This window comes from Notechis scutatus, chromosome 4, assembly GCF_049901735.1.
Source record: "Notechis scutatus isolate UNSWTSFEM ecotype Mainland chromosome 4, rNotScu1.2, whole genome shotgun sequence".
Classification (NCBI taxonomy): Eukaryota; Metazoa; Chordata; class Lepidosauria; order Squamata; family Elapidae; genus Notechis; species Notechis scutatus.
Genome location: NC_142012.1, coordinates 163,042,691 through 163,057,485, shown reverse-complemented (window position 1 = coordinate 163,057,485; position 14,795 = coordinate 163,042,691). Strand labels below are relative to the sequence as shown.

General features: G+C 43.5%; 1 protein-coding gene across 1 annotated transcript in view; it reads left to right on the top strand.

Moving 5' to 3' along the window:
• The first annotated feature begins 2,939 nt into the window (after positions 1 to 2,939).
• The window catches only part of EEF1AKMT4 (EEF1A lysine methyltransferase 4), a 54,927-nt gene continuing 43,071 nt past the window's right edge, over positions 2,940 to 14,795 (top strand). Inside the window, exon 1 of the mRNA XM_026690533.2 lies at positions 2,940 to 3,475. Coding sequence (XP_026546318.2) covers positions 3,295 to 3,475 — 181 coding nt within the window. The 5' untranslated portion in view covers positions 2,940 to 3,294. The remainder of the gene's footprint in view (positions 3,476 to 14,795) is intronic.

Here is a 14,795-nt window from a genome sequence, read left to right as displayed (position 1 = left end):
CTACTGGACGGGAATGTACAAAGCGGGCTTTCCCCTTGCCTTTGCTCAAATGCTTAGAATAGGATAGGGATAGGGATAGGATAGAATAGGAATAGGATAGAATAACAGAATAGAATTGGAATAGAATAATAGAATAGGAATAGAATAATGGAATAGAAATAGAAATAGAAATAGAAATAGAAATAGAATAGAATAGAATAGAATAGAATAGAATAGAATAGAATAGAATGGGAATAGGGAGTTGGAAGGGAGCTTGGAGGTCTTCTAGTCCAACCCCTTGCTTAGGCATGAAACCCTACACCACTCTCCACTTAGGCTCTCCTAGTGGTCTCCCTTCCATGCCCTAACCTCTCATGGCTTGCCAAGGCTGTGTTGTGGCTACCAAGCACTGGATCCACGGCAAAGGTGTAAGAATGTGCTTGATTTGTGCCTGCAGCCTCATGAATGTCCCAAGCTTACTCCACTAAAATAAAACAATGAAAATGAAGGGAAACAAGTCTTCACAGCAGAATATATACTGCATGATTGTCATATACATGGACGGAGGGGAAAGTGGTGGACAGAGAAAGGGAGGGGGAGAGAGAATAGAGGGCGAGGAAGAGAGGGAGGGTGAGGGAGAGAGAAAAGAGAGAGAGGTCCTAGCTGAAGCTCATACTCCCTCTGTCAGCTTATCCCATTATTTATGTTTTATTTATTAATAACATTGTCAGGCATTGAACCCAGAAAGGGAGCACATGTTTTTATGTTTGCAATTTTGTTTTAAAAAGTATTCATCCACAATACATTAAACTCAATTGGTATTAAATTTTTCTATTCATTTAGTGTTTCAGCAGTCTGTGCAAATGCCCTGGAGAATCCTCAGCTGGGTGTCTTGAAGACATTTCATTACCCTACTAGGTAACACTATGAGTGGTAGCTGAGTAATGAAATACTGCAAGAAAGCAGCCAAGTCCTGAGAGCCCCAAGGACTCTTCATTTCAATCCTGAGCTACCAACACGCCCCTTTATTTAATAATATTTAATATGTATATATATGTTAGGGTGTAGGCATATACACGTCATGTATATAGCATATCTGTATGTGCGTTATGTATGTGTACACTTTTCAAGAGCAGGCAACAATTTCATTTTTAATGTGTGCTAGAGTGCCCACGGGGGAAAAAAATGACAAAAGATTGTCTCTCTCATATCAGATCTCCAACTTGGGGGGGGGGGGTCAACTTGAAGTAGGAAATAATCCCAAATGTGCTTTTTTAGGAAGCAACTTGACTTTGTCTTTTCTTTTGAAAACGCTTCGCTTCTCATCTAAGAAGCTTCTTCAGCTCTGACAGGATAGTCGGGAGTGGAAGGATTTTTATTCCTTGCAGACAGCTGGTCATTTGCATCCTTTTAGAGCAGGGGTGGGCAAACTTTTTGGCTCGGGGGCCTCATTGACTTTTAAAATTTGACAGACGGGCTGCTACCTGGTGTCAAAATGCCTGTTATTACAAGTCAAAATCAAATGAATGCAATCATTCAATCATTCACATCAAACCTTAATTCTTCGGCGGGCCGATTAAAAGACCAACGGGCCGGATGTGGCCCTCGGGCCGTGGTTGCCCACCCTGTTTTAGAGCAAAGGTCTCCAAACTTGGCAACTTTAAGACTTGTGGACTGGAGGAATTCTGGGAGTTGAAGTTCACAAGTCCTAAAGTTGCCAAGTTTGGGGACCCCGTTTTAGAGCGTCATTGAAGAACTTGGAGGTTTATCTGTGTCCTCAGGGTCACCCGAGTAGTTTGCTACTGGTTCCTGTAATCTGCAATTTCTCTCTCTCTGGAAATCCATTCCTCCTCCTGCATCATTCAATGGGCGTTCATCCCAAATTGTAAAGTGCAGGGGTCTTCAAACTTGAAAGCTTTAAGACTTGTGGACTTCAACTCCCAGAATTCTTCCTCCAGTCATGTTAGCTCAGGAATTCTGGGAGTTGAAGTCCTAACTCAAGTTGAAGACAGCTTGGTCTGTAGATTCTTAAGTCATCTCAGGGGTCACCAAACTTGGCAACTTTAAGACTTGTGGACTGGAGGAATTCTGGGAGTTGAAGTTCACAAGTCCTAAAGTTGCCAAGTTTGGGGACCCCGTTTTAGAGCGTCATTGAAGAACTTGGAGGTTTATCTGTGTCCTCAGGGTCACCCGAGTAGTTTGCTACTGGTTCCTGTAATCTGCAATTTCTCTCTCTCTGGAAATCCATTCCTCCTCCTGCATCATTCAATGGGCGTTCATCCCAAATTGTAAAGTGCAGGGGTCTTCAAACTTGGCAACTTTAAGACTTGTGGACTTCAACTCCCAGAATTCTTCCTCCAGTCATGTTAGCTCAGGAATTCTGGGAGTTGAAGTCCACAACTTGCCAAGTTTGAAGACAGCTTGGTCTGTAGATTCTTAAGTCATCTCAGGGGTCACCAACCTTGACAACTTTAAGACTTGTGGACTTCAACTGACTGAGGAACTCTGGGATTTGACCTCCACAAGTCTGAAAGTTGCCAAAGTTGGAGACCCCTGATCCAGGTGATGGTTGTCCCAAAGGTGCTTTTTTCAGGAGGCAACTGGACTTTGTTTTTTTCTTTTTCTTTTGAAGATGTTTTACTTCTCATCCAAAAAGCTTCTTCAGCTCTGACAGGATGGTGGGGAATGGAAGGATTTATATTCCTTGCAGACAGCTGGCCATGACCATAAATCTTTCCATTCTCCACTATCCCCTCAGAGCTGAAGAACCTTCTTGGAGAAGAAGCGAAATGACTTCAAAGGAAAAAAAGAAACCAGAAAGTCCAGTTGCCTCCTGAAAAAGCACCTTTGGGACAACCATGACCTGGATGACTGAGAATCTTTTGTACAACAGGGCTCTTCAAACTTGACAGCTTTAAGACTTGTGGACTTCAACTCCCAGAATTCCTCCTAGTCATGCTAGCTCAGGAATTCTGAGAATTTGAAGTCCACAAGTCTTAAACTTGCCGAGTTTGAAGACCCTTGCTCTACTACAGACCTGAAAGAGGAAACGCTGCAGTCAAGAAAGCGGACAGCTGCTGGCAGAGACCCAAACCCTCCTGGGTCGCGTTTCCGGGCGGGGCGGGGGCGGGGGAGCGCTTTTATCCACCCTCCCGGCTCAGCCACCGGAAGCTCCACGTGGTTTTGCCAGGCCACGTGGACGAGCAAGATTCCCAGGGCTGCCAAGCATAGGCGGGAGGCGGGGGGCGAGAGGGGGGCAGTTCAACCATTCGGTGGTCGCCGGGCTTTCCTCCGCCTCGGCTCCCTCCTTCCCCCATGGAGGAGGCCCCGCGGAGGCAGCGCCCGGCTTCCAACACCCGGTACCGGGAACGGGGCTTCTGGGACGCCCGGTACGAGCAAGAGGGAGCCGAGCCCACGGAGTGGTTCGGGGGCTTGGAGTCTTTCCGCGAACAGCTGGAGGCGGAACTGAAGCCGGGGGACCGGATCCTGGTACTGGGTAAGCGATCGCCTCCACCCTCGTTGGAATTGTGTGTTGTGGAGGCTCAAGGCACGCACGTGCATCACCAACACGCGGGCTTCCTGTTTCCTCCACAGTCTTAAAAGCTGGCTGGGGAATTCTGGGAGTTGAAGTCCACCCACCTTAATATAGAATAGAATAGAATTCTTTATTGGTCAAGTGTGATTGGACACACAAGGAATTTGTTTTGGTGCAAATGCTCTCAGTGTACATAAAAAAAAAAGATGCATTCGTCAAGAATTTTAGAATTACAATTTTAGAATTAAAAACCTAGAACTATGTGGCCTTCGGTTCGATCTAAGTATAGTACATAAAATTATATATTGCAATGTCCTACCTGTCAATGAATACTTCAGCTTCAACCACAACAACACAAGAGCACACAATAGATACAAACTCAAGGTAAACCGCACCAAACTTGATTGCAGGAAATACAACTTCAGCAACAGAGTGGTCAATGCCTGGAATACTCTACCCGACTCTATGGTTTTTTTTCCCCAAACCCCAAAAACTTTAACCTTAGACTGTCTACTATTGACCTCACCCCTTTCCTAAGAGGTCTGTAGGGGGTGTCCCTGTCCTATTTCTTTTTTCTTATTCATATCCATTTCATGTATTTATAACCATGTTTATACTTATACCTGTTATCTAATAATCACTTGACAAAATTAAATACATAAATAAAAAATCATAAGGTACAACACCTAATAATATTCATAGGGTACAATAAGCAATCAAATAATACTAGGAAACAGTCAAATATAAATCGTAAGGATACAAGCGACAAAGTTACAGTCATACAGTCACAAGTGGGAGAGGATGGGTAATAAGGAGTGATGAGAAGATTAATAGTAATAGTATAGCAGACTTTGTAAATAGTTGGACAGTGTTATTTGTTTAGCAGAATGATGGCGTTCAAGGAAAAAACTGTCCTTGTGTCTAATTGTTCTGGTGTGCAGTGCTCTATAGCGTCGTCTTGAGGGAAAGAATTGAAACAGTTTATGTCCGGGATGTGAGGGGTCTGTAGATATTTTCACAGCTCTGTTTTTGACTCGTGCAGTATACAGGTCCTTGATTGAAGGCAGGTTGGTAACAATTGTTTTTTCTGCAGTCCTAATTATCCTCTGAAGTCTGTGTCTGTCCTGTTGGGTTGCAGAACCAAACCAGACAGTTATAGAGGTGCAGATGACAGACTCAACAATTCCTCTGTAAAATTGTATTAGCAGCTCTTTGGGCAGTTTGAGCTTTCTGAGTTGGCGCAGAAAGAACATTCTTCGTTGTGCTTTTTTTGATGACGTTTTTGATGTTGGGTGTTAGGTTCTCAAGTTGCCAGTCTTGAGAAATACCTGATTTAAGGACTTGGGGATCGGAAACTTGGTCCGTTTCCTCTTCCTCCAGAATATTAAAATTGGCTGGGAAATCCCCACGCCTCAAAGTTGCCTAATTCAAGAAATACTGATCTAGACAATCAGTGCTCCAACACAAGAACAACAGAATTGGAAAGGACCTTGGAGGTCATCTAGTCCAACCCCCTGCTCAAGCAGAAAACCCTTATACTGTCCAATCTCTTCTTGCAAACCTCCAGTGTTGAGGCACCCACAAATTCCAGAGGAAAGTCGTTCCACTAGTTGATTGTTTTGTCAGGAAATTTCTCCTTAATTCCAGGTTGTTTGTCTCGTGGATTAAGTTTCCACCCATTGCTTCTTGTCCTTTTCTGCTCTTTGGGAGGCTATTTAATGAAGCTGAGCGATAGAAGTTTCAGAAAAGCTGAAGAAATATGTTTCTGTCATGCATTGTTAAAACAATCAACTAAATCAGTGATCCCCAACCTTTTTTATGCGAGGCCCGGTACCGGCATCAGCTGGGTGCCGCCATCTTTTTGATGAAAAAGTGCTTCCGGTGACCTCACCGGAAGCACTTTTCATCAAGAAAGATGGCGCTCAGCGCTTCCAGTGAGCTTTCCGGGTAGAAATGGCTTTCTGCCGGAAAAGCTCACCGCGCTGGCGCCGCCATCTTTTTGATGAAAAAGTGCTTCCGGTGAGCTTTCTACCCGGAAAAGCTCACCGGAAGCACTTTTCATCAAAAGATGGCGGCCCAGCAACCAGCGGCCCGGTAGGACTTGTTCCGCGGACGGTACCGGTCCGCGGACCGGGGTTGGGGACCCCTGAACTAAATGAGTGTTTCTGAAATGTTTTTCTCTCGGAACCTCTTCCCACTTATAAAAACTATGGAGGTCTCCAAAAGAGCTCTTGTTTGCATTTATTATATCTATCCATATTTACCATATTAAAAAAAAATAACACATTTCTTGCCATTAGTGGGCCTCACAATTGTTTTACAGTATGACTGTAAACTTTGTATCCTTACGATTCATATTGACTGTTTCCTAGTATGACTGGATGGCTTAATTGTATCCTATGACTATCATTAAGTGTTGTACCTGATGATTCTTGACAAATGTATCTTTTCTTTTTATGTACACTGAGAGCATATGCACCAAAGACAAATTCCTAGTGTGTCCAATCACACTTGGCCAATAAAAGAATTGATGTTGATGGGATTTTAATATTATCTTTCAGTACAGGCTGGCAAATAACTGATTTGACAATCCCTGCACTACAGTTCGGGAAACAGTAGATTAGACCAATTTATGGAGGGGCTGATCGTCAAAAACTGTCGATCATAATACTGCCTTGGAAAACTAGAGGGAGTCTTCAACTTACGGCCACGCTTGGAACAAGAATTTCAGTGTGCCCAGTTTTAAGGTTTTTTTTTTTTGCCACGGTAGTTAAGCAATTCACTGCAGCTGTTAAGTGAATCATGCAGTTCTTAAGTGAATCTGGCTCCCCATCAATCAATTGGTCATAACTGGCTGGGAAGGTCCCAGATGCTGATCACATGACTCTGGGATGCTGCTGAAATCATTATAAATACCGGTGGCCATGCACCTCAATTTTGATCAAGGGACCACCGGGATGATGTACAGATAGATACAGATACAGATAATCAGAGTTGGAAGGGACCTTGTAGGTCATCTAGTCCAACCCCCCACCCAAGCGGGAGACCCTACACCATTTCTGACAAATGGCAGTCCAGTCTCTTCTTGAAAGTCTCAAGTGATGGCACTCCCACAACTTCTGAGGGCAACTTCTGTTCCATGGGTTGATTGTTCTCCCTGTCAGAAAGTTTTTTTCCTTATTTCCAGGTTAAATCTCTCCTTGTTCAGTTTCCATCCATTATTCCTTGTCTGGCCTACAGACCCTTTGGAAAATAGCTTGACCCCCTTCCTCTCTGTGGCAGCCCCTCAAATATTGGAAGACAGCTCTCATGTCTCCCCTGGTCCTTCTCTTCACTAGACTAGCCATGCCCAGTTCCTGCAACTGTTCTTCATTGGTTTTAGCCTCCAGTCCCTTAATCCTCCTGGTTGCTCTTCTCTGTACATTTTCTAGAGCCTCAACATCTTTTTTATAATGTGGTGACCAAAACTGGATACAGTACTCTAGGTGTGGCCTCTAGGTGTGAAGGACATAAGTGCAAGGACCGGTCATAAGTGCCATTGTAACTTCAGTGGTCACTAAATGAGTGGCTTTAAGTCAAGGCCTACCTATAATCAGAGCTCCATGGCACTCCCATCCTAACAGGTAGCCCCTTTGGTTCAATCAGAATAGAGCTGGAAGGGACCTTTGAGGTCTTCTAGTCCAGCCCCCTGATCAAGCAGGAGATCCTGTACCATTTCAGATAAGTGGCTGTCCAGTCTCTTCTTAAAAACCTCCAGGGAAGATACACCCACAACATCTGAAGGCAGGCTGTTCCACTGGTTAATTGTCCTCACTGTTAGGAAGTTTCTCCTGAATTCCAAATTGCTTCTCTCCTGGATTATTTTCCATCCATTGTTTCTTGTCCTGCCTTCTGGTGCTTTGGAAAATAAGTTGATGCCCTCCTCCTTGTGGCAACCTCTGAAATGTTGGAATACTGCTGTCATGTCCTTTTCTCCAGACTAGGCAAACCCAAATCCTGCAACCGTTCTTCATATGTTTTAGTCTCCAGGCCTTTAATCATCTTAGTTGTTCTTCTTTGCCCTTTTTCCAAAGGAGGCTTCCGATCGATCCCTCGTACTCAATATCCTCTGGGTTGAAAGAGGTTCTTGGAGAACATCCTAAAAATGGTGGATTTGAACCCTGGCCTTAAACTTTGTTTAAGGATTTAAAAGAAATACAGCAAGTCAGGAAAAACCTGCCCCGATGTGCCTTCATTTCGGCTGAGCATAAACTCCTCCGTGATCTTTTACCACAATATGCAAACCAGGCTATTGCAACCTATCGGGGAAAAAAATCAGTTTTGATTTGTTTTTCAACCCTGATTTAGTGTCATCTGTGAATCAGTCACAGAATGATGGATGGAATTGATCAAATTTGCCATTTGATTGCTGTTCCTCAGAGGGGAATTACTCTAATACCTCACAAAGTGATTGTGAAGCTCAACAGAGGCTCAAATGACTAATGAAATTATTATTTGATAGATAGATAGAGATAGATAGATGGATAGATAGATACAGACAGAGATAGATATAGATAGATAAATAAATTAGAAATATTGTTCGGACTGGGTGCCTTTTAAAAGAACTGAGCCACAAAAGATACATACCTTTTACGCCGCGGCCTGATACCGGCATCAGCTGGGCGCCGCGTGCCCAGTACCGGCATCAGCTGGCGCCGCCATCTTTTTGATGAAAAAGTGCTTCCGGTGACCTCACCGGAAGCACGTTTTCATCAAAAAGATGGCGCCAGCGCTCGGTGAACTTTTCCGGGTAAATGGCTTTCACCGGAAAAGCTCACCGAAGCGCTGGCGCCGCTCATCTTTTTTGATGAAAACGTGCTTCCGGTGAGCTCACCCGGAAAAGCTCACCTGAAGCACTTTTTCATGAAAAAGATGGCGCCCAGCAAGCCGCGCCCGGTAGGGGTTGTTCCGTGGACCGGTACCGGTCTGCGGACCGGTGGTTGGGGACCCCTGCCTTACAGGTAGTTCTTGACTTACAAATGGTTGCATAACAACCATTCAAAATAACTCTAGCTCCCCCTCCCTCAAAAAAGTACTTACAATCCCAATTCTGAAATTCCAACAGCTAGTGGGGTTCCATGTAGTAACATGACCACATTTCCTAATTATCTGTGTTTTATGATATTTTTTTGCCAAAAATTGGTATTTAGTTTTGGGTTTTTTGGAAGCCTGCACCACAGTGAACAATGGGCTCACTTAACAACCATTGCAAAAGAAAGTTGTAAAGGCTCACAGGATGACCTATCTTACAACTGTCACAACGTATGACCGTAATTGGCAGGTGCCCTTACAGATGTAATTCAAGGACTAACCATATCTTTACCCATACAATATGATCAGTGATTTCTTCTGTGTAGCAATCTGGCAATTTCCAGGTGAAATCTTTGATCAGTAGCTTTGATTGTTTTAGATAAATTTGGCTGTTGCCAGATTCCTTAAACGAGCAGCGTATAATCTGATTGCTTCATGGTCTAGCAATGGTTCCAAATTCTGCAAAATCCGGAAACTAAAGTGAACAAGGAAAGAAATGTCCTTGTTGAGTTCATTTATATTTGAGCCTTAGGCAGCGTTCATGCTGCTAACCTCATAACGTGGCTTGTTCGGTGCAGAACTATCCGTTGTGATTCATCAGTAATGGTTTATGATCTAAGATCGCATACAAATTCTATTGTATTGTGATTTATTCAATCAACAGTGGACAAGCAAATAGATTAGTTTGCTGAATCTCTATTTCTTTAATATTCTACAACTTTCAGGATGGCAAAATTTCTGGTAAAAGGAGGAATATTCACGTCCTCTTTGTGACCACTTGGAGGCAGTATGGCATTCCCAGAATAGATGCACTTACTTTTAAATCCCCAACATGGCGCCCAGGAGCAATCAGATTCTACCCCACTTCATTTTATTCTGTGAGTCTTTTTTTAAAAAAAGGCTAAATAGGCTGGAAAGCATGTCAGAGCCTCGGGCATTAACTATTTCTAACAATGCCTCTGTCCTATGTACATCTTAGAACCATTCTTAGAAAATAATGAAGGCCAGGAACTGGCACTTACTTACTTACATCTGCCTTTATTAGTTTTATAAATAATTCAAGGCAGAGAACATATCTAATACTTCTTCCTCCTCCTACTTGCCCCAAAACCACCACCTTGTGAGGTGGGTTGAGCCGAGAGAGAGTGACTTGCCTAGTCACCCAGCTTACTTTCATGTCTAAGACACGACTAGAATTCACCAACTCCTGGTGATTGGCCCAAAGTCTCCCAGCCGGCTTTCATGCCTAAGACAGGACTAGAACTCACAGTCTTCTGGTGGTTGCCCCAAAGTCACCCAGCTGGCTTTCATGCCTAAGACAGGGCTAGAATTCACCAACTCCTGGTGATTGACCCAAAGTTACCAACCTGTTTTCATGCCTTGGCGGGACTGGAACTCACCGTCTTCTAGTTCCTAGCCTGGTGCCTTAACCATCAGCACTTGGCTTGGAAGTGTGGCCACTTTCCCAGATTAAAAAGGCCAAGTTAGTGTTAGGAGCATCCTGAGGAATTAGAAAGGTTGGGGAGCAGCCATGTTTAGCCTTTGGAGTATCTTGCGATTGGCCAAACCCACCATAGTTGCCATTTTGTGAAAGCACCTGTACCTTTCTCTCACTGCCGAAGTCAACGGTTTTCAACCTTGGCAACTTGAAAAAGTATGGACTTCAACTCCTAGAATTCTCTACCCAGCTGGCTAGAAAATTCTGGGAGTTGAAGTTCACACCTCTTTAAGGTTGTCAAATTTGATCTAGACTCTTTCTCTAGTTATTTTGACAGTATGTGTGGGGTTTATTTCTGCCCTTTATTCCAGAAACTCATGGTAGCATCTGTTCTACTCATTCCTTCCATTTTTTTTTTTTTAGCTAAATTGGATTTTAGGTAATCTGTTCTCATCATAGATACAATAAAAACACTCTTACACATATGGAAGAATTAGTCTGTCTGGCTCTTGAACTTACTTTTTTAAATTAATAGAAGGGGGAAAAACGTATTTGGATTTCTGCTTTAATGTCTACGTTCCTATAACAACATGAGGACTAGAACTTGATTTCTATTTATAATACCGTTAAACTTCCTAAAACCATGGTATATCACGCTAAGGCTACAGTTTGGTTTGGGCATAAAGCAAAGGTTTTAAAAAAAACAACACAGCAAGCGCTTGTTCTTTGGAGAGAGGAATTGAAAAATCAAAATGGACATGTGGACTCACCTCTTCGTGATTGTTGCAATTGAGAAAATGATGCTCAAAAACCAGAGAAGAATCGCAAACCACACACACACACACACTGCCTGGTGTGGTGTTTTGCTTTGCTTGTTGTTCGCTGTACACATGATTTGAGCTCATGTGTCAGGATTATTTTAAAATCTGGCTCAGATTTCTTCACCCACAGCTTTTCCAAAGTGTATTGTGGAGTAAGAATAATTTGTTCGCCAAGGGCGCGTTGACATCTGCCATAAAAATGATATGCAGATTGCTAATTCACAAGCCTTAAATATTTGCATCAGCTCGGCCTGGGTCTCACTAATAAAAATACACCTATTTTAGTATTTACCAGCAAATGGTATGTCCGTTAATTTTTTTATTAAAATATATACTCTGACTCAGAGGCTTAATCCAGAATTTCAGGCACTGTTCCTGTAAGATCGTATTCCCTTAAAAATAATATTGTGAAAATTCAGGCTCCTTGTCCCTTCCTCCTCCGTAAAATAACACAATATTTAATACTTGGAAATTAATTACCCTGTTTCCCTGAAAATACGACCTATCCTGAAAGTAAGTCCTAGCTTGATTTTTACACGTGTGCCCAATATAAGCCCTACCCCCCAAATATAAGCCCTAATTAAGACCCCGCCCACGCCAGGTGCATGGGTAAAAATTAAGCTAGGATGGGGTTGTGGAGCTGCCCTACTACTTACCTTTGGACAGTTGTAGCCACCTTGCACATCCCGACACCTGCCTTGCCAGCCCAATTCTTCTGCAGCCGGCAAAGCTGGCAAGGTTTTCCTGAAGGCCTCTGTAGCTGGTAACAAAACTCCCAGATCCATCCAGAGCTCTATTATCGGCTGCAGAGGCCTTCAGGAAAGCCTTGCCAGCTTCAGAAGAAGTTCCTGAAGGCCCCTGATAGTGAAAAGGAGTCCAGGGGCAACGCTCACAACTGAGGTTAGTCAGTGGATGGCCTCCCCCGAAAATAAGACCTGGTGCCTTTTTTGGTGGCAAAAAAATATAGATAAGACAGGGACTTATTTTTGGGGAAACACAGTAAATAAATATGCAGTATTTAATTTTTGAAATGCAGAAGAGATAACAGGTATGATTTTATCCTGGGGTCCCACTTTTGCAGCCCGGAGTGTTCTGCATTTGCACAGGCTTTTCCATGAAGACTTCATACCTGTTTTTTAGAGGAAGGGCAGTCACAAGTTTCTACATAGTTCCCAGTGTTTCCAAGAAACCGTTGTCAGCCCAAGCACCGCAGAGCAGATTTCCACAGATGTCACCCAACTTGACAGTACCCACAGTAGTCACCTTGGCATTCAAACAGCTGTCATACTTTTCCTTCTCTCCTTGGTGCATTTAAGTGCTCCTCATAACAAGTAGTTCTCGATTTACAACAGTTCATTTAGTGACAGTTCAAAGTTACAAAGGCACTGAAAAAAAAAACAATTGTCAGCATTCCAACTAACCAACTCCAACTCAATAAACTCTGAGACAGGCATTTCCTCAAAGTTATAGTTCATTAGAGTTGTCATACTGGCCCATCTGGGAGCCCAAATCTGAAAGTTCCAGGTTTTCCCTTCCCAAAAGAAATTCAAAGATCGATCCCTCTGCATCCATCAGTCCATCACATGGCCCAATCATGTCTTCGTCCCAACTGGAGACATTCTTCTACTCACTCCTCTCCAGGTACAGGGAAACTTGTCCTTGACTTCTAAGAAAAAATGTTGTTGAGTCTAATCTTCTACTCGCTAAGAAATCTCCACTCCCAAATTCCCGGGCACTAAATGTGGCAGCCTCGAAGCTTCCAAGTAAAATATGGCTTCCAAGGCTGACACGACTTACATTATTCACACTTGCAACCATTGCGCCTTCCCCATGGTCACGTGATCAAAACTTGGATGCTTGGCTACTGACTCGTATTTATGATGGGTTGCCATGTCCCGGAGTCACATGATCCACTTTTGTAACCTTCTGAGAAGCAAAGTCAATGTCAGCCTCCATTCCAATCAATAACTCCGAGACAGACATATCTCAAAGATACCTGTGATCCCCTTGGTAGAGTTGGACTCTGAGGGAGAGGAGGAACAGCTGACAGGGAGTGAAGGTGTGGCTGGGGAAGGGCAGAGGCCAGCCGGGTACTCAGAGGAAGAACCAGGACCATCTCCTCTGCATCCTAGGACACGCAAGGAGGAATGGAGAAGGCAACAACTTGGCTTACGAGAGAGGAAGCGGCCATGATCCTCCTCATTGGTTGCAGCTGGGGAGACGAGTATATAAGAGAGACAAATTACAACACAGTGTTGCCAGAAGCAAAGCGTGTGTTATTTTGGGCTGAAGTTATCTTGGTTGGCATCCTTCCAACAGACTGTGCCGTGTTATCTCCTTGAATTTGGTGATTACTTATCCTGTTCTGTTGTGGAAATTTCGTCATTGTAGTTTGTTTGGTTTTTTATTTCACCTCTATCTGCTCATTAAGTTCAGACTGTATTGCTTTCTTTTGAAGACTATTTTTGAGTATGTTTTATCTCCAACTGAGAATTATTGAACAGTGGGGCCAAGTTGGAGGCATTAAAGGACATTTATTTACGTTTTGGATGTTGTTACGTTTGTGTTACACCCTGGGTCATCACAGTACCTTTATTTAGATAGTAAACTGGCATATCTGTGGAATCCTGAACTTGAAAGTTTTCGGGCTTCCTTGCAATATTCAAAACTACAAATCCATCCCCCCCGGGCCGTCATCATGTCACCCAATCACGATCCATCCTCAAGTCAAATCCCTATTTCATCCTGCACCAAACTCAGTGACCTTGAACTAACAAAAGAATTTTATTTTGTCTACTTAGAGCTACTCAGTTGAATCCCCACCCACTCCAACTTTCTCAGGCTTGTGGCAGTGTGGGAGCATCAAATCTCAATATGGCTTCCAAAGCTGACAGTCAGTGGGGAAGCCAGATTCACTTCACAACCGGGTTGCTAACTTAACAACCACAGTGGTTCACTCAACGGCTGTGGCAAGAAAGGTCGTAAAACGGGCCCAAAGTCACTTTTAACAGCTGTCTCGCTTAGCAACAGAAATGTTGGGCTCAATTGTGGTCGTACGTCAAGGACTACCTGGGTTTCTGCCTTTCCCCATGTCTGGCGTGGCTTGTTTGCTCCGGCTGTTTGTTCTGCAGGGCAGCGTCTCCTTTTGTGGTGGTTTCCCTCAGTGGGAAGGTGGAAATCGACGGGATGGACAGAAGCAGGATAAGAGGTCCAACTTTTCAAAGAGGTTTGGGTCCCTCCTTCCGTCATATTAAAAAGTGGTCTCCAACCAGAGGAACAGATCCCTAATGCTCCACTCCAAATTGCTAAATCAATCAATCAGTCAGAATTGAGCTAGAAGGGACCTTGGAGGTCTTCTAGTCCAGCCCCATGTTCAAGGAGGAGACCCTATACCATTTCAAACAGCTGGCTGTCTAATCTCTTCTTAAAGACCTCCAGTGACGGAACCACCATAACTTCTGAAGGTAACTTCCATTCCACTGGTGAATAGTCCTCACTGTTCGGAAGTTTCTTCCTAATTCCAGGCTGCTTCTTTCCTTGATTAGAATACCTTTATTCTCATTGCATTCCACGAATACAATGAAATGTGAAAGCTACTCCAGCACAGTGCCCCAAACACCACATCACAATCGCACCACAGAATATTTAAAAATTACAACAAGAACAAGAACAACAAGAACAATAATAGGACTAAATCACAAATGCCCTGTTTGATTCAAGACAATTACTGCCCTGGAAAAGAAACTGTTTCTCAATCTATTAGTCCTCATTTTAGGACACCTATAACGCCTCCCTGATGGTAACAGTTCGAAATATGAGTGTCCAGGATGAGAACGGTCTGTGGAGATTTTTAGTGCTCTAGAGAGGAATCTGGTCTTCGCAATCTCTTCCAAAGAAGAAAGAGAGCAACCGATGTATTTTTTTGTGATGTGTTTATAACTCTCTGGAGCAT